General features: G+C 39.2%; 1 protein-coding gene across 1 annotated transcript in view; it reads right to left on the minus strand.

The window, feature by feature from the left end:
• reck (reversion-inducing-cysteine-rich protein with kazal motifs) overlaps window positions 1-19767 on the minus strand; it is a 247542-nt gene that overhangs the window by 183027 nt on the left and 44748 nt on the right. The window contains exon 2 of the mRNA XM_028804063.2: window positions 5094-5152. Within this exon, the coding sequence (XP_028659896.1) occupies window positions 5094-5152 (59 nt within the window). The remainder of the gene's footprint in view (window positions 1-5093; window positions 5153-19767) is intronic.

The following is a 19767-nucleotide window of genomic DNA, read 5'->3' on the forward strand; positions in this document are numbered from 1 at the left end:
GGCACACACACAGACACACACACCAAGTACACACTAGGGACAATTTAGAATCGCCAATGCACCTAACCTGCATGTCTTTGGACTGTGGGAGGAAACCAGAGTACCCGGAGGAAACCCACGCAGACACTGGGAGAACATGCAAACTCCACGCAGGGAGGACCCGGGAAGCAAACCCAGGTCTCCTAACTGCGAGGCAGCACACTATCGCTGCGCCACCGTGCTGCCCGGAATTGAGAATGTTATATTTCATATGTTAAAATACACTTTTCTTACATTATCTTACTTGCTAAATATGTTAAGTCTTTGTATTAATTTTAATCATTTTACTTTTTCCAGCCAAAGTAATGTAAGGGGACTAAAAAGTTTATTTTTGAGTTGTCAATGGATTCTCATTCTTGTCACTTCTCTGCACAAAATGCAGCCATTTCAGGATTTACATATGTCTGTCTTTCTGTGTCAACTGCCATGCACAACCTGTGAAACGATAGCGGATTGTGAAGAGATTTGGCATTCTTATTATAGCCCTGCAATGCTAAAAACCAAAGTATTTTGAAAACAATACAAGTTAATAAATTAGGTTTTATTGGGAATCACACCTCTATTAAATGACCAATTTGTTGTGATCACTCAAAAAAAAATGCTGCAAACGTGGGATCTCATCTTGTTCAATTAGAAAAATCGTGATCTGCCTAATACAGCACAGAATTTTCCAACTGTCCTTTTTGATTTATAGCCGCTGTCACACAACATGATTTTTCTAGCCAGCAATTTTTCAGATATAGCCTTCATTTACATAACCTTAGTGAGTTGTGGTAATCGTAGTGTGTAGTGTGACCTCTCAAGCAATTCAGACATAGCGATCTGCATCAAAGCCACAGCAAAATCAAAGTAGTTTGATCTTCTCTGAAGTTGTGGGGCAAAGCTCCTGTATGTGCTAAAGGTGATAAACAATGAGGGCTCAGCCGGAAATACAATGCATACAATTTATCAGCAAGGAAAGAAGCATAGCAAGTGTTCTGCATGGTGAAAACTCAATGGAAAATGAAATAAAGATGGGCCAAAACTGTGGCTGAACTCACCATACTGAGAAAACATTTGCACAGCCACCATCACTATCAAGCAGTGCATTAACTGGCTGCCAAAATTTGGTAAGCTCGTGATACTTTTTACATTTGAAATGGTGCAGAAAAGTCATGAGAGAGACAGGTAATTCATCATTCCTTGCGATTCCTAGTTTTGTAATCTGGCTTCCTCAAGGCAATGAGACTAAGCAACTGCATTTGTTAAGTTTGCCATGCTTTAGGAGTCTGAGTCATTAAGTGTGAATGCAGCCTTAAATAACTAAAAAAAACTTCACCTCACAAAGAAGTCAAAAACATTTTGAAAACTTGCAAGTCTTCATAAACATTTTACTTACATAGTTGAACATATTGAACAGCTGTTAACTATTTGCTTATGAACAGCAAAAGACTGGGGATAAAACATCTGCAATACATGCATTGCATGTATATTAAAACAAAAAGGTGTGTTTTTTTATGAAGAGTTGCCCTAAAAGTTCCATTTTTGGCAAAAAATATCTTAAGATAATAAATGTAGCCCTGCAGTGGGCTGGCGCCCTGCCCACGGTTTGTTTCCTGCCTTGTGACCTGTGTTGGCTGGGATTGGCTCCAGCAGACCCCCGTGACCCTGTAGTTAGGATATAGCGGTTTGGATAATGGATGGATGGATAATAAATGTAGAGAATTAAAAGCTCTCCAAATTTCATTTCATGCATCTGCCAATATTTCTAACCGTTCCCAGTCTACCTTCATTTCTGCTTACCACATAGAACAGTTTTGCCCTTTAAAGGACTGCGGCTATGTTTTTCATAAATTATTTCAAACAAAAGTATTTTGGAACAAATATATTTGCAGTATTAATCTGAAATGTATTCTAAATTATCAGCCATTTTTGGGCAATAAAAGAAAAGATTGGAGATGTCCATTTGGCAATAACCCATCCATCTTCAGTCCGAGACATTAAACAGAAGATCACTGTATTTATTTCTGTCAAGAGAACAGTGCTGATTTTATTATTAAATAATCTGAATCATGAAGCATAAGTATGCTACTAGTGAGAGGCATCACAGTACAGGGAAATATATGAACTAAATGGGGTCGATTCTGCAAAATGGAAGTGAAGATGGCCAGAAATTTAACACACACAAGATAATTTACTTCCATAGACTAGGTATAAAGAATGATATTCATTATTAAAAATACATTAACAACAAAAACATAAAATATTCTGAAATTGAAATGGATCATTTTGCGTATTTGAAAGACTGTAAAACTAAGCAGGTTCATATTATAAGACTTTCTCACTGAAATGACTACTTCCCTTATTGGAGCTCCACCAGCATAGTTCTCTCATCATAGCCGACTGCCTGTGTATGCACCTGTCAGGTTCCCTTCAAATCCATCGAATGGCACAATGTAAAGCATTGATTTAAATTATGACACACCACCGTACTACTGTTCATGATGTCATTAATGATTTTACGTATGTAGTACTAGCATGGTCTTTTTATGTGATTTTTAATTTCTAGAAAACAAGGTGGGAAACAACAGGCCACAAGGGCAGAATAATAACAGGTTAGAAGATGAAAGATAGGTCAGATAATGAGCAAATTAAAACTATGAAAATTAAGCCAATCAGCTGTCTAAACCCAAATCGTTACCAAAATCAAAGTCAGAACAGTTTTAAGTTCACTGCGAAAAAAATCCATAACCTGAAAGACTTTAAACACTTTGAAATTAGTATAGTCAAACTTGGCCATGCAGTGTATCAAGTCGTTGATTTATAAATTGTCACTTTAACAATTTCACTCAATGCGACTTCCAATGTTTTTCACCTATAAGGTCGCAGAGTACATCAGTGCTGAAAAAGTACCAAATACCCAATCTTTTAAACAGTACAGTACCACCATTTCCTTAATTTCGTTCTAGGAAGTAAATGGCAGTTTTCAAACACCTTGCACTCAGTCACTTATTAGCACGATCGCAACTCTCCCGTCACCTGACACTCTTCGCTATAATATATGTATTACATCTACGTCAGCACACCAACACACTTGAGACTCCAAGGGGGCTCCCCTCCCTTCCTCTCCCCTTCCTGCTCCTTGTAATAATTTGCAGAGTGCAGTGCAGCAGGGAGGCATACGGTTGTGCAGAGAGGTGCACGTGTTTGCAGGCTGGGGGTATGAAGGTGATGGGAGACAGGAGAGGTTTAGAGTTATTCATTATGTGCTTGTGGATTATTGTGAAATCTGAAAGCTGGTATTGATAACCAAAGTTTAAATTTTAGCACAGATCCAACACTAGTCACTTAGAAAACCGAATTACTTCCATAAACAAAAAGGGGTCACCTGTTATAGTGTCTGGTGGAAAAAAAACACAAAAAAACTATAAATAATTAATTTTGATCACTTCAAAATGCAGATTCATAACAAAAACAATTAAATATTTGAGATCTGAATATACAAAAATGTTTAAAACAGTGAGAAAATGAGAAATGAGAAAAAACATCAGAAGCTAAGAAAAATGTATAAAGTCTAGAGTTCATTGGATTGAACCAATGTTATATTACCATATATACTACATTTAAGTTCTCCCGCGGATAAGTCAGGGCTTGATTTTACCATCTAATTTCCAGTTTTTTTATAATGTCGGTCGTATAAGTCAAATATGGAAAACTCATGCTATTGGTCCAAGAGATTACGATATGCTAATGCCCACCTGAGAGAGTAACCATGGAGCACACTGCCTTTTTTTTTCTATGCATTGTGCCTACATGACCACACAGTAATACCCGAACTATTCCAAAGCGATGTTTGCACATTTTTGTGTTTTATGTATTTCAGACCCTCATACACCTTTATCGTAACAGCATCCCTTATCTAGGATGGAGTGTTCTATCAGAAGAAAATATGAAGCTGGTTTTAAATTAAAAGTTGTTGAAGTAGCGAAAGAAATCGGTAATTGCGCTGCTGCAAAAAAATTTCGATGTGTCTGAGAAACTGGTGCGAGATTGGAGGAAGCAAGAAGATGTAAAAAAAGAAAAAAAAATTAAGTGTCGTATTTTTGAACAGGTATATAAGTCGGGGTCTGATTTTATGATCGATTTTTCAGGTTTCAAGACCGAACTTATACGCGAGTATGCAAGGTAGTTAAATATTCAATAAAGAAATGCATTATAAACAGAGATGGACTTTGTTGTAAGTTCTAAGTACAATTCTTAGCATTCTGTTTTCTGTAACACATCTGCAGAAAGTGTGCTGCTCTGAGATAGCTATGCTGAGGGAGGAGTACAAGGTAGGAGGTCTCAGGGGCTTTAGCCGCACCCCCTCTATTCTCGTAGTATGTGAGATGCCTGCTCATGTGCGGTTTCATTCCTCCAAGATGTGCTGAGCTGTACTGTGGGACACCTTGTGATTCCAACAACAGTATGTAGCAAATTTCCACTACTTTAGAAGAATAATGGAGTCATTCTTAATTATCCAAGACTCTTCAGGACAGAAGGAGTTTCAGTAACCGTGGGAACACTGTCAAGGAATGCTCCAGGGAAGAAACAACTACAGGAAATATTGACAGGGCTATGTCTACAGATTAACCAGAGCCAATTGAGTTATTACGGCTTTATATAATTGCATTTGTATGGAATAGCTTGTCACAGAAAAATCATAAAATAGCAGCTGAATACACTCCATCCTTCTGCAGGACTTTAACTTCTATCACTGATTGAAAAGCTCTCTCTCCCCTATGGCTGAGGGAGGTAATGTGTCACAGTCAACGTGAGGGTAAATTTTCATAGAATGTTTTAATGACAAAAGTGGATTCTTAGAATGTAATGTTGATGAGGCAGCTCCACTTAATATAACAAATGCTAGAAAGATTTAAAAGACGAAGTGCTATAGTACTGCTGACTGTTCTCTATTGTAAGTTTGAAATTTGTCAGTAATTTGTCACATCAGAAAATCAGGTGTACTAGAGAGAAGACAAGTAGCAAATAAAAGATCTGCTTTAAAAAAATAAAATAAAGTATGATTGCCTCACCTGATCACATGCTTCCCTACATGGTGACAAATCCCTGGCATGATGACAGCATGATGGATCTGTTAAAAAAAGTATAAAGTAAAAAAATAGACAAAAATAAAAAAGCTTAACAAAAATATTACAATGGTGAACATGAATACGTGCTTCAAGAAAATGAGTGATTGTATACAAGAGACACATTTTAATGAAATAATTAAGTGCATTAATAAAAAAGAAGGAATACACTTATTATCCTAAAATCTGGAGAAAAAAAATTAATGATTGATGAAATAAAATAAATACATGAGGAACATTGATGCCCAGGCTATGGATGAGCTAAATCTGTGATTAACTCCTAGGAGTCTGATATCAGCCACAAATCATTCTCAATTCATAATGAACAGATAAGTATACAGTAATCCCTTTTGACTCACAGGTTAGGGGCACAGGACCCCCACAAATGTGAAAATCCACGTTTTGTGCCCATAATTGCTGTATATTCTAATTTCACTGAACTATGAGAAACAAGAGATAGAACAATCACTGCACAATCATATCACGTGTGTAAGACTGGCCGCTGAGGCAAAGATGCATCACATCTCCCAGACCAGGTACATAGATTTCCTAAAATTTTAATTATTATAAATGTATGTGTATATTAATGGCAGTAAATAACAAAAATTATTAATATAACCGACACAAAAGAAACCCGACAATACATTAAGCACAAAATGATAAACACTCATGACCCAGTCCAGTTTTCCTTGATTCCGATGGCGGTGGTGTACTTATAACACGAAATACCCTGTGAACAACCACTGAAACGAATGTAAAAGTTTTGTCTTATTGTAATGCTGATGTATATGAAGATCTGTAGAAGATTGGAGTTGTCCCAGACGAAGATGTTTTCCAACCCAGACAAATTCCCATGAACAAGCACAACACAACAACACAACAACAACTGCAATCTGATGGGTGTGACTATAATCCAACTGTGCAGTGAAGCATTGAAACAAAAGGACACGCCACCGACTGTGATCGTGCAGGCTCACTTTTAAAGCTAGCGCCCTCATCTTTCACCTGGCAGCCCTTGCAGTAACCACCGAAACTGCTGTAATGTGCAGCTGGGAGGCTTACCCAGCTGGAACACCTCCATAAGGGAAGGACCGGGAGAAGGAGCTTGCCCAGGACAATACTTCCCCTGGGACAGCAGAGACTAGTCCTCCTGGCTTGCTACACTGCCACAGAGCAGGGAAGCTCAACCCTGCTGTGGCTCATGGACATCGCCAGGGGGCTTGTAGAGAACGGCTGAGCCCTCCTGTGCAGCGCTGTCATCTTATCCAGAAGTACAGCCAGAAGGTGATCACAGAACAGCTGGAGCACTTCCGGGTCCTCTATAAAAGGAGACAACTGCCACAACCCAGCGAGCCGGAGTCGGGTGGAAGGAAGACTGAGCTTGCTGGGAGAGGGAGTGGAGCCAGCTAGGGAAAAGGAAAAAGGGACTGAGAACTGTGGTGATTGGTGCACTGTATACTGCTACAGAAAATAAAATAAAGGTGTGTTTGTGTGACAAAGGCGTGTTGTCTGTCTGTGAACCAGGCTGGTCTGTTACACTGCCCAATGACGCAGTACTTCCAGGGTTTCTGGGATTTGCAGTCCATTTAAGTATCAGGACTATAGCATTGTCTGCAGTTTTCCAAAAGAAATCACAAAACTTGCAAAATAATTTATATATTTAATTGTTGATGACAAATATGTGAATAAGCAGAAAAAAAATGAAAACAAAGAAAAATACAGGTAGTTGTTGACTTGTAACCTGTCTTACGACCATTTGATTTACAACCGCTACCGTGACTCACAGGCAGACTTTTCACCACGCCAGCTCCATATGCCGTGACTCATTTATCACAATTTCAGTTTATTACGTGCAGTGGTTTCAACTATATTCAGTTAAATTTGTCTTTCAATTCAATTCAACGCAAAAATGAAGGTGATCAAGCAGTATGAGGCAGGAAAGAAAACTAATGCGATCGCATGTGACTTCAAGTTATCCCCTTGTAAACGGTGTTCGCTGCATATGCTGTACTGCCGTGCTTTTGCTTTGAATCCACCAAAGCTTCTGCATTGTGACTCATGATGTGCTGCTTTGTGTGAACCGCCACAAAGGGGTAATGAAACCACATTTAACTCCTTTATCTATTAATGTTTATTAACAAGCAGAAATGTTAAAACAAAAAACTTAAGGCGCTCAAACTCTGCCAGTATAATTCCTCCTCTCACAGTTAGCACAATTAATACAGAGAGAGGTTCACAGTAATGATGCAACAAAACACAGACTACAAAGAATTCGTGAAATTGTTAAAGGTCCGGCACCCATGCAAGCAAGAGTAATAACAAAATAAAATATTGAAAAAAAAAAATAACTTACAAAAAAAAAAGATAGAAAAGTTACACAATGTGCTAAGAATGATGATAAAAAATTATATAAAACAAACAGTATGACTTAAGAGACTGATTATACAGTACTAAAGATACGGTCAGGTTTGAATACATATACTGGTCCACCTTACGTCCAGATCAACTTGCAACCGAACATGGTCGACAACTACCAATTTCCACATACTGTATGCTTATTCCAATTCAGTATTGTAGGGGATTGTCAAAGTGTGGGAGGTATACCCACGTCATTACCTGAAAGTCAGAGTGTCTGATGAATTGAGCCCAATCATCAATGCTTTTTCTCTTGGGTGAACTAAGCACGATCAACAATCGTCAGAGTGGGAGCTGGGGAGGTCGTCCAGGATCGGTCATAGTCCACCAGCAATGCTACCACTGTGAGTCAAATGCAATTGTGGCAATGGTGAAGGAGTTAGGATATAATCCAGACTCAGCCAAAACCCACCTGAAATGCTGCCATGGAAATACTGTTATATAGTTTTAGTGTAAACACATTTTTGCAACTGTATATGTCAAGCATACGCTTTATCCACCTCATATATAACCATAACCACAATGTTAATCTTTGCATCCCACTTCTCACACCAATTTAGTCAAATAAAACATCCAGAAAATGTCAACCTTGATAAATCAAATGTTTTTTTTTTAAATATGGCTGTTGAGCAATACACAAATACACACAAACCCACAAAAAGATTCACATCCACTATCTTTTATTTTCAGCTTCTAAATTGTTTTCAAGTATGGCAAAAATAATTGCAGCTTTACTGATTTGCAGCTATGTACTGTTTTGTTCACGGTTTATAAATAAGGAAGTAAGCAAGTAAGTACAGTAAGTAATAATATAACATAATCTGTCATGTTACAGCTTTACGATGTAAAACAAAACAATTAAGAAATGAATTAATATTTTTTATGCCAAAAATGGGTATGTGTAAATGTTGGGCACGTTTTCCTCACAGACAGACTCTTGATAAAAACAGGCAAAAACAGTAAGCAGCACAGATTTTCCAAAGATTTAAAAATAATCAAATTTTCAAGCCACACCACACCCATATTTTAACCAGACACCAGCTTCCTATCATTTGGAAACCTCAAATTATTTAAAGTACCCAAGGCTGCAAAGACATTCTAAGTCATTTTTCTTTTTATATATCCAAGTGTTGTTTACAGGGTATCGTCTGACTCAAACCCACCCAAACAACCTCAGGATGAAATAAATACAAACATGACAACATTTTGCACATATTATATACGGTATAGATATAAGCATACTGTAACAACAACATAAAGTGTATAAAGATGTATGCTCCATAACCCTTCACAAATATAAATACAAAATGTGACAACCCCTTTTAAGGACCCTTCTAAAGAAATGTTTTGCTAACGACAACTTTATGTAAAGTATAATTTACAAATCTGCTCAGTGACCTGAAATGAGGCACACAACTGAAAAATGGCAGGCTATAAAAGCAGACTACAGGATAATTGAGTATTATGTGATACAGACATCCCTTACTTAGATGTCTGTCTAGGATGGTATGGTGGCACTGTGGGTAGTACTATTGCTTTAAAACTCCAATTGTCATACTAACTGGGCCAGTTACTGTCTGGGTGGTATTTTGCACATTCTTCCATTTTCTATATTGGCTATTGTTCACTTTCTTTCATCATCCCAGAGAAGTACAAGTTAAGATACTTGGATATCCCCCCACTGCTCAATTCTGTGCTGATGTTTAAGTCAGGGCCTCACAAAGGAGTGCACTAGATCCTGGCTTGGCACTGAAATTGCAGGGGGTACCCTCCAACTCCCCACTACCCCGTGATAGAAACAGAAAGCGGATACAGGGAAGATGAAAGTGACTGCTACTTGGAACTTTAGGTGCGTGACTGACAAGGAGTGCTTACGGGTCTGGCATTGTACACTCAGACACACACACACTTGACACTGCCTGCCAACGGGAACTGAAATAAAAATCAGCTTTGTGTGCCTTAACATAAACCATCTGAATCCTTGACCTGATCTTAGGTACATTGTGTTCTCATTTAAGTATGTTATTACTTAACATGTCATGACAGTAATGTACCATTATTTGGATTAAAAATTTGGAACAAATCTTTTGAAATCTGTCTGAATGCTGTTTCATTACCAATGAGGAAAGTGCTCTTGTGGAAAAGATTATAAAAAGAATAAAAGTGGCAGAAAACCAGAGAGCGCTCCACTGTAACGCATAACACTATATAACACAAAGCATATTAGAGGCTTTCTCGGAGTAAGTGAAACCCCACTGCCAGGCTAAAATGTAGTGCGCCTTTTCCTTTTCATTATATTTCCAATTCACACAGACTGGGATACTGCAAAGTATTCTTTTGTTATCAGTTAGACAGCCTTCATGATTGCCATCTCAGACATACGCTGGATTCAGAAACTATTGTGATCCCTTCACTTTGTGCACACTTTATTGCATAGTAGTTTTAATTTTTAATGAGTAAATTGCCATTTTGCCATCGATTTGTGCTCAATAACCCATAATGACAAAGTGAAAATGTGTCAGAAATGTTTAGAAATTTATTAAAAATCAAAAACTGAAATATCTCATTCACATTGGTATTCAGACCCCTAATTCAGTACTTTGTAAAAGCCCCTTTGACAGCAATTACAGCTTCAACTCTGTTTGAGTAAGCCTCTCCAAGATTTGCACACTTATAGATTTAAGCAGTTTATCCCATTCTTCCTGGCAAGTCATCTCAAGTGTCTGTAAAATGCCATCTTCAGGTCTCTCCACAGATGTTCTATGGGGTCTGTGCTTTGGCTGGAGCACTCAAGGACAGTCAGAGTCCTGCCCTGAAGCCACTTCGGTGTTATCTTTGGTCATTGTCATGCTGGAAGGTGAACCATTGTCCCAGGCTGAGGTTGTATGTGTTATGGAGAGGGCTTTCTTTAAAGACCTCTCTGTATTTAGCTACATCCATCCTTCCTTAGCTTCTGATCAGAAGCGTTGCCATAGCATGCTGCTGCCACCACCATGTTTCACCATAGTGATGGTATTAGGCTGGTGATGAGCAGCATTGTTCGCCACAGTGCTTAGAGTTTTGCACTAAGAGTTTAATTTTTATCTCACCAAATCAGACAAGGCTTTTCCTCATATTCTCAAGAGTCCGTGTTGGCTCTCATATGCCTTTTACTCAAAAAGTGGCTTCTATGTTGCCACTCTACAATAAACACTTGATTGATGGAGTGCTGCTGTGATGATTGTCTTTCCTACAGGTTCTCCAGTCTCAGCAGAGGACTTCTGAAGCTCTATTAGTTGTGACCAGTGCTGGTGCCAAGTTATTTTGCATCCTAGGCCAAGCTTATTAGTGCGCCACCCAACTGTTCAGTAGCTAACCTGTGAAGGTGGGTTTTCACCATCTTATGATAAGCACCGTAGATAAATGCCTAATTTGCCTTAATGGTGGCACCAGCCCTGGTTGAAACCATTGTTTTCTTGGTCACCTTAATTACAAAGGTCCTTTCTGCCCAATTACTCAGCTTGACTGGACGGTCAGCTCTAGGTTCTAAACTTCTTCTATTATACAACTATTGAGGTCACTGTGCTCCTGAGAACACTCAAATTTTAGAAGTGGTTTTATACCCTTGCTGTGATCTATGTCTCACCACAATTTTATCATGGAGGTCTACAGAGAGTTCCTAGGATTTCATGGTTTGTTTTTTGTTCTGACATGCAGTGTGAATTGTGGGACCTTATATACTCAGGTGTGCACCTTTTTTTACATCCAATAAATTCAGTGTGTGTCACAGGTGGACTCTAATCAAGATCTTGACACATCACAAGCATAATTAAAGCAGACAGGAGGCATCTGACCACAAATTAAAGTGTGAAGAAAGAGACGGGGTCAGATTTTCTGCTGTACTTCCAGATAGTAGTATTGAGTGGTAGGTTCGTGTGTCCTTCCAATAACTAAACCCTATTTTCACACAGTTGCTACAGGTTTAAACTCTGAACAGTTTGGAGTACGACACACAACCCAGATCCTATCGATATACAACTTGTATACCTAATACCTTCAAAAAATGTAAGCATAAAATCGAGTGTATAAAACCGTAACATGGTGCTGTATCAAACCAGCAGTGTGGGATTTGTCTCTTAATGAAGGAGGAAGGCTCTTAGACTCATCAAGCCAAATATAATCTTAAGTGAAAAAGGCTGTCCTCTAATTTATGTGATGTTTGTATTGGTCACAATGGCAGTCCAAAGGGACAAGTTTAAACTGTGACAGCAGTAGAGATATGTAACTATTTTTAAGGAGATTGTCAGAGTTGTTGCTAGAGTCTCATGTGTGAGGAGCTGAAATCTCTCTTCACCAACACCAGATTGCTAACCAAAACTGCTAAGTCAGAACTAAAAGGCACACCTGAAGAAAAACAACATTCGTATAGCAAGAAAAGAAAGAGGAAAAAGGAACAGGAGGTGGACAGAAACAATAGGAGCAGGCGTTAAACAGGTCAAGAATGCCGATAAAGACAAGAGTAAAACTGCCGTGGTCTGAATCAACATGGCATGAGCTATTCAAAAAAATGAAAGATACTAGAAAGGTAATAGTGGTGGGCAATACGTTGGAAGTATACAGGATGAAATTGTTCTTCCAGTATGGATTTTGAGAAAACTGTTTTACTGGTATGCTAAAAATTAAGAGAAAAACCTGCAAATGCATTTCAATACCAAACGTGCATTCTGTATATTAGTGTCTTAAAGGTAACATCTGTGTGCATGGCCTAGTATGTCAACTGTAGGCATTCACGTGCTAGCAGAGTATTAGGAGCTCCGAATTGTGACGTTTCGACTGTCCCCTTCAGTGAGTTCACGTGAATGTCTGGTCAGACTCTTTGGAAAAACACAAAGTTGCTGTTGATTTGTAAGTTATCCCGTAAAAAAGGCAATTCAAGATAAACTGTATTTTTTGTGAAAATAGAAAGCAAACTAAATGTATTTAATGTGTATCACTTCTCTCCAAATGCAGTTCAAACACAAAAATGGCATTTCTGGCAAGCCATGATTATATGATTTATTTTACACAATTGAAGAATTACATCACAATTTGTAGAATTTAGTTGGCTTTATTTTCCCCGAATTGTCCAACTTGTAAGCTCTGAGGGTCGTAGAGTGCTCACGTGGATTCCCAAACTTGGAAACTCGTATCTACTGTCTATCTGAGAGCAAGTGGTTGCAGCATAATGAGTGAGCAACCAGTTTAACAGTATTACCCAGAGTGCTTTATGGGTGGTTTAACCTGATTTGTGAGTCAATACAAATAGGAAGAGAAGACACAAAGAACCTGAATTGTGTGCATTTTGTGCCAGGTAGTGGCAACATAAGAGAGAGCAAAGCTGTACTTTTATCGTCTCAAAAGAGCTGAACAACCTGCAGTCGACTCAATTTGAGTAAAAGTATTAGCAAGCCTTTCAGTGGATAAAAGGAGTCTGTGTTAACTACATTGATCAGTGATATATTTGTTATTTGCTAAAAAATAAGCTTCAGTCTGGCAAATATATGCAAATACATTAAAGTGTGTGGCCACCAGAGGGCGACCCAGCCACCCAAACCCTGACAGAGACAAAAACAGACACAAGTTTTGCCACACAGCACATTTTATTATAGTGAGGAAGCACTTTCCGCACGCTCTTCACAACAGCACAGTTCCAGAGCAGTCCAAGCACCAAGACAAATAAGACACAGTACTTTCTTTCTTTCTCTTCCTCGTTCCACCTCCACTCTTCCTCTGGCAAGCTTTGTCCCTCTTCCTCCTGACTCTGGCTCCCCGAGTGAAGTGAGGCTACTCCTTATATGTTGCTCCTGGAAGTGCTCCAGGTGGCTCATTAGCCAGATCTGGAACCACTCCCTGGTGTGGTGGAAGCCCAATGTAGGGCCCTGCTGCTCCCCCTGGCGGCCCTCATTGAATCCAATGGGGCTGTAGCGAACTCCAGCTCCCAGCATGCCCTGTACGAATCTGCAGGGTGGGGGCTGCCCTCTAGTGCTCAGGGGCAGGCAGTGTCCTGTGCACATCTGCTGCCCTGTTCCTTCAGGAATATCGGCCTCCTGGCTGGGCCGGGGTCATGGCTGTCCGTCACAACTGTTCTACCAAAACTTTTAGGCATACCATGATATGGATTTTAGGCCATATCGACCACTCCCAAAAGATATTTAGTGCATCATTTCTCTCTTAAACTCATGATACTAGTTATGGGAAAAAAATACAAGTCATTAATGTCAGTCCTTTGAGGTTTATGCCCTTTGTCTTATTATTCCAATTATTTGCAAAGCTACACAAAGTTTGAAGACATAATGAGTCCTAAGGGTAACCAACCCTCACCAACACCAACTTAATAAGAACATTCAAATCCCATGGAGAGTACAATTGGGAAGTTTAGTATTTCCATACAGTTAAGGATTAATAACTCCAAGTAAATAACGGCAGCACTTTCTCCGTTGTTTGAATTGCTAAAACTGCAGTCACTCCATGAAAACACGCAACTGAAAAGACCAAATTTATGTTTATCACTATCATCTAGATGAATCATGGGGCTAAGAGCAGATGGCCACCAACAACACAAGGGCATCTTTTATTGCTTCATAAAAATAGCACAATTAAAAGATTGCATACACTCGAGCAGCTGACTCTCTCTTGATAGCTATAAATATTAAAATGAAATAATGTGCTTGCCGGAGTTAGCAATGCCTCCTAATAGTTCCAAAGATCTGGGCTGGTACTGCAAGCCCAGGAACTGCCTGTGTGCAGTCTGCATGTCCTCCGGTGTTCCAAATGCTGTGCACTTAAAGCTGATTTGAGTGTGTGTGACTGTGACTCCTGCCTGGATGGTCTGTGTAATGGAAAACTGTGTTCAGAAATTGGAGAAGAGAGATCCTTATCATCAGCAGGCTATGCCGGTTATTAAAGCTGATATGTAATATATGTCATGATTTATGTCTGTTTAATATTAAAGAATAACAAGAAACTATAAAGGACTTGCTGTCATGTGAGGGAATATGAGTTGGGGACTAATAAAAATACATTAAATGGGACCAACTGCATTAGTTTTCTTTCCTTAATCCTGCTTTTCATTATTCTTTTGAATAAAGAATGGGTGTGAGGACAATTTGCTTTTGAAAAGCTGGCAAAGTCAGTTCCCGTGGCACGACACTGACTGACAATGTAAACGTGTGACACGACAGCACTACCTCAGACCAGGGGGTTAAACTGAAGCAGAAGGTCTACTGATAAATAATAACGACAACAATAATCAGCCCGGGGGTTTGTCCTTGAGACGAATCACTTGTATTTACCTCTGCTTTTTATGGTCACGACCTCCACACTTGTGGGCCCTTATTTGCTCAGCTCAGCTCCTACATGGCATTTTCAGCTTTAAACAGCGCAGGTATGGCAGTAGTAGTAGAGATGCCCACTGCACAAGAACTTCATTACACTGTGTTGGGCAATAATTCAAGAACCATCAGATTAATAGCAACAGAAATGCAAATACTAGTCTTGGGAAAAAGTTACTTTAAGGCTATAAAAAACCGTGCACTTGCATATTTTAGTGTAAACAGCTGCCACAGAATTGGGCAGGTTATGTTGGCATATTTTCAAATCAAAAAAGGCTGCCAATTCACTTAACATGCCGTCTTGCTCCAACAGGAAAAAATTACACGTAAACCTTTGTGATGCTTGTATTGCCTGACATGTCTGACAAACAGCCAACCAACTCTTGCGCCCACTTAGCCACTTTATAGTTGCTGAGGGCCAAAGGCAAAAAAAAGTAGGCACAACCATTGAATGGTGAGCTACTTCCACCAAATAAATCAATAATGAGAGATACATTTTCTTTGCCCCAGTGGGAAATATGGATTTTACAGAAGCTTTTTAAATAAATACATAAATAGACAGATAAATAAATACATATACACAAACACTACAGTCTAAACACACACCAAAAAGGAAGGAAATTAAAAAAAAAACAAAAGTTCTGACTTGGCTGTCACAATGACAGTGAGGCATTATACAGATATATTGCTGTAGGCATTAAGGACCCCCAGTAGTGTTCTCAACACACTTTTGCTAAATAATTTGTTGGCTGAAAGTCCTTAGTGTTAGTGTGTCAGAGAGAGGATGTGCAGCATTGTTCATAATGGCACTCAGTTTTCTTTTAATTCTCTCCAGGGGGTTCAGAGTGTGTCCTTTAACTGAGCTTGGCCTTTTAATTAGCCTGTTGATTTGGTGGGCCTCTCTTGAAGTGATGTTACCAGCCCAGCACGCCACAAAGAGTTACAGAAGATTTGAAAGATGTCACTTCCTCCACAGCCTGCTCTGCCCTTTCTTATATAGTTCTTCTGTGCTCTGAGATCAGTCCAACCTGTCATTAACATGGACCCCCAAAAACTTATAGGAGTGGACCACCTGTACATCCAAACCAAATAGTGACCGAACATAGAGAATCTTTGGTATGGCGAAAGTCAATAACCAGTTCCTTAGCTTTGCTGATGTTAACTTGCAGACAATTCTCTTTGCACCAAGAAACAAAGATCTTTACCTGACCCTTATACCCTGTCTCATCCCTCTTATCAATACACCCCATAAGTGAAGAATCATCTGAGAATTTCAGCAAGAGACAAGACTTGCTATATTATATTTATAGTTTGAGTTATACAAAGTGAAGAGTAAAGGTGACAGGACTGTTCCCTGTGCTGCTCCAGTGCTGCTCACATCCGTATCAGAAACCCAGTCCTTGAGTTTCACAGACTGTTAGTTCATTATCCAGGACACCACTGGCTCATCCACCTGCATATCTCTGAGCTTTCAACTTGTCAGGGATGGCTGGATGGTACTGAAGATGCTGGAGAAATTGAGAAACAGAATCCACCGAGGGCTGCCAGCTTTGTCCAGGTGAGAATGAGCATTGTGGAGCAGATAGGTAATTGCATCCTCCACTCCAATCTTTGTCTGATAGGCAAACTGCAGTGGGTCAAGGTGGTCTGCGACAAGAGGACTCATACAGTCCAGTCTCTCAAGGTAAAACAGCAAAACAAAAGAAATCTCAGTATTTTATTAACAAGGTCATTTTTTTTCACATTCTGTACAAATATATATTTGGATACATGTCCAAATGTTAATTAGTGATCATTCTGTCTCTGTGATTCTAACTAATTTTAGCTGTGAAATTACTACAGTTTTGATTGGCATAACATAAAATAATGAACAATAACCTCAATAGAAAAACTGTATTAGTCAAGAAGTGTGGCCTAGTGTTTAAAGAAATGGAAATGGGAAAGCTGCCAGATTAAACTGCCTCACGGTGTGTCTCTGAGCAAGTCACTCATCCTGCCTGAGATCCAACTGTGCACAACACATAACCATCAATGCTTTACATTGTAGATCCTGGTTCAGGCTATCACAACTACAGACCATTTTTGGTAGCACTGGGTGCAAGACAGGATGTGACCCTCAACAGGGTGTAAGAATTTACATGAAACTCTAATATTATAGCTTAGAGGTGCTATATAAAATAACCCTTTGTGCTGCAGTAGTACTGGCTCATCAACAACTACCGATCTGAATGACTGAAACATTGATGGGCCAGAACTGAAAACAAACACATAAAAGTTACCCGAGTAGAAAATGTTCATGACGTACATCTTGAAAATTCATCTACTTGCTTTTCCTCCCTTTCTGCCCTTATCCTTATGTGTCCTCCCCTATATTTAAGCAGCAGTTTGGTTCTTTCTCTCTTGCAGCCATTTATCAATCATTTGTGTTTTGTTCTCTGTTGTACACTTTACAATTTATGAGTTTGTAATTGGTTACAGGACTCATTATAAACACATTTAAGATAAGAGTGCATGAAATATATCATTTGGGTGCAGCAGACAGTCTCCCCAGAGATAAGGGAGGCTTCAGTATCTCATTAGGAATGCTGAAGGGCGGCAGGCCTGACTTGTACATGTCTACAGGGGGACCACAGATTTAAAATGGTGGGCTTAAAAATTAAAATACAAACAATAACAAAATTCTACTTATCTTTATTTCATGTATAATATACTGTATAAATACGTACCACATTATAAGAGATTTCATGTACAGTGCCATCAGTATATGAAAATATACTTCAGAAAATACTCAAGACCCCTTCACTTTCTTCACATTGTTATAGCCTTATGTTGAACTCATTTAAACTAATTTTTCACCCCACATCAAACAACATTCAATACCCCAGAATGACAAAGCAAAAACAAGATTTTAGGAGCTTTTGCAGAATCGGTAAAAATAAAAATCTGAAATGTCAGATTAAAACAAGTATTGAAACACCTCTTTATGACACATGAAATTTGGCTGAAGTAAATCCAATTCTATTTATCATCGTTGAGATGTTTGTACACCGTGTTTGAAGATCACCTGTGGTCAGTTGAGTTATTGGCATATGATTAGGAAAGGTATACCTCATACAGTTGGCAATGTGAATCACAGTGAAAAAAAATAAGGTTATGAGGTCAAAGGAATTGCCTGTAGAGCTTAGAGCCCGGACTGAATCAAGACACAGATCTGGCATAATTCTTAAACACAAGAAGTTTAGAACAAACACAACTCTTCCTTGAGCTCACTATCTGGACAAATCATGGGAGAAGGGCCTTGGTAAGACAGGTGACCAAGAACTTGATGGTCACTCTAGCTGAGCTCCAAAGAACCTTTGTGGAGATGGGGGAAACATCCAGAAGGACAACTAGCCCAGAAACACTCCACTGATTTGGGCTTTTCTCCAGAATTGCCAGAAAACACATGAAATGGTGGTTCAGATTTTATAAAAAGCCACCTAAAGGACTCTCAGACAATGAGAAACAAGATTATTTGGTTTGATAAAACCAAAAGATGGACCTGGTTGGCCCCAATTCTAAGTGTAATGTCTGAAGGAAAACAGGAATCGCTCATCACCTCTACAACACCATTCCAACAGTGAAGCAGGGTGGTGACAGCATTATGCTGTGTGGTTGTTTAGCAAAGGCAGGGTCTGGGAAACAAGTCAGGGTGGAGGGAAAGCTGAATGGGGCAAAAAAGAGAGCTATCCAAAATGAAAATCTGCTTCAGAGCCCTCTGGACCTCAAACAAGACCGAATGTTCACCTTCCAACAGGACAATGACCCTAAGCACAAAGCAAAGGAAACACAGAGATAGCCTAGGGGCAACACTGGGAATGTTCTGTGGGTGCCCAGCCAATGCCTAGATTTGAATCCTAGTGATCATCTCTGGAGAGACCTGAGAATAGATGTCCACTGATGATCTCCATCTATCAACCTGACACAACTTAGAGGATCTCAGAGAAGAATAGCAGAAAATCCCCAAATCCGGGTGTGCAAAGCTTGTCACATCAGAGACAAAAAGACTCCAGGCTGTAATCTCTATTAAAGGGACTTCAACAGAGTACTGAGGAGAGGGTCTGAGAACTTCTGTCGATGTAATATTTCATTTTTGTATTTTTAATATATATGGAAAAATTCCCAAAATCCTAATTTTGGTTTGTCATTCTTTGTCATATAATGTTAATTGTTTAAGGAATAAATTCATTTCAATCAGAATTTATTGAAGTATGACATCCATGCTGAGTCATGAGTCACACAGTTACTGTAAGTTTAATGCGAAGAGAGAACAAAACTATGATAATTGTCAATTCTAGAAGCGGGACCCACCCTAAACTTTTGATGATTTTCTCAGTGGCACAAGCTCTAAAGAACGGGCAACAATTCTACAAGGATGAAAAGCTATGCAGATCATCTGTGAATCTTGAAAGGAGAGTTTTGATGATTATGAAGAAATGGGTCTCGAAAGGCAATAAGAAGGGAAAGAAAAAAACAAGAAAAAAAAGCTTAAGAAACTCTGATTTAACCCTTTCATAACGTGACCCTTCGGGCCAAAGGGTTCCGCAACCATGCTGCAGTATGTAATCTTTCGCCTCGAAGGGGTACATACCCATGAACCATATGGCAGCTTGGTATACAGAAGAGGTATATACTAGTACTGCTTGATGGTCCCTTGTTAATTTATTACTCATTTGTATTCAGTAGGTGGCAGCACCAGACTGTTGTTGTTATTCCACGTGACTAAATGAAAGAAGGAACCTACACTACATGACCGGGAAATGCAGTTCAAATTCGTTGACTGTTACTCAAGTCTATGTTGTTTTTGTGGATAGAGA

Source organism: Erpetoichthys calabaricus, chromosome 6 (genome assembly GCF_900747795.2).
Source record: "Erpetoichthys calabaricus chromosome 6, fErpCal1.3, whole genome shotgun sequence".
NCBI classification, from domain to species: Eukaryota; Metazoa; Chordata; class Cladistia; order Polypteriformes; family Polypteridae; genus Erpetoichthys; species Erpetoichthys calabaricus.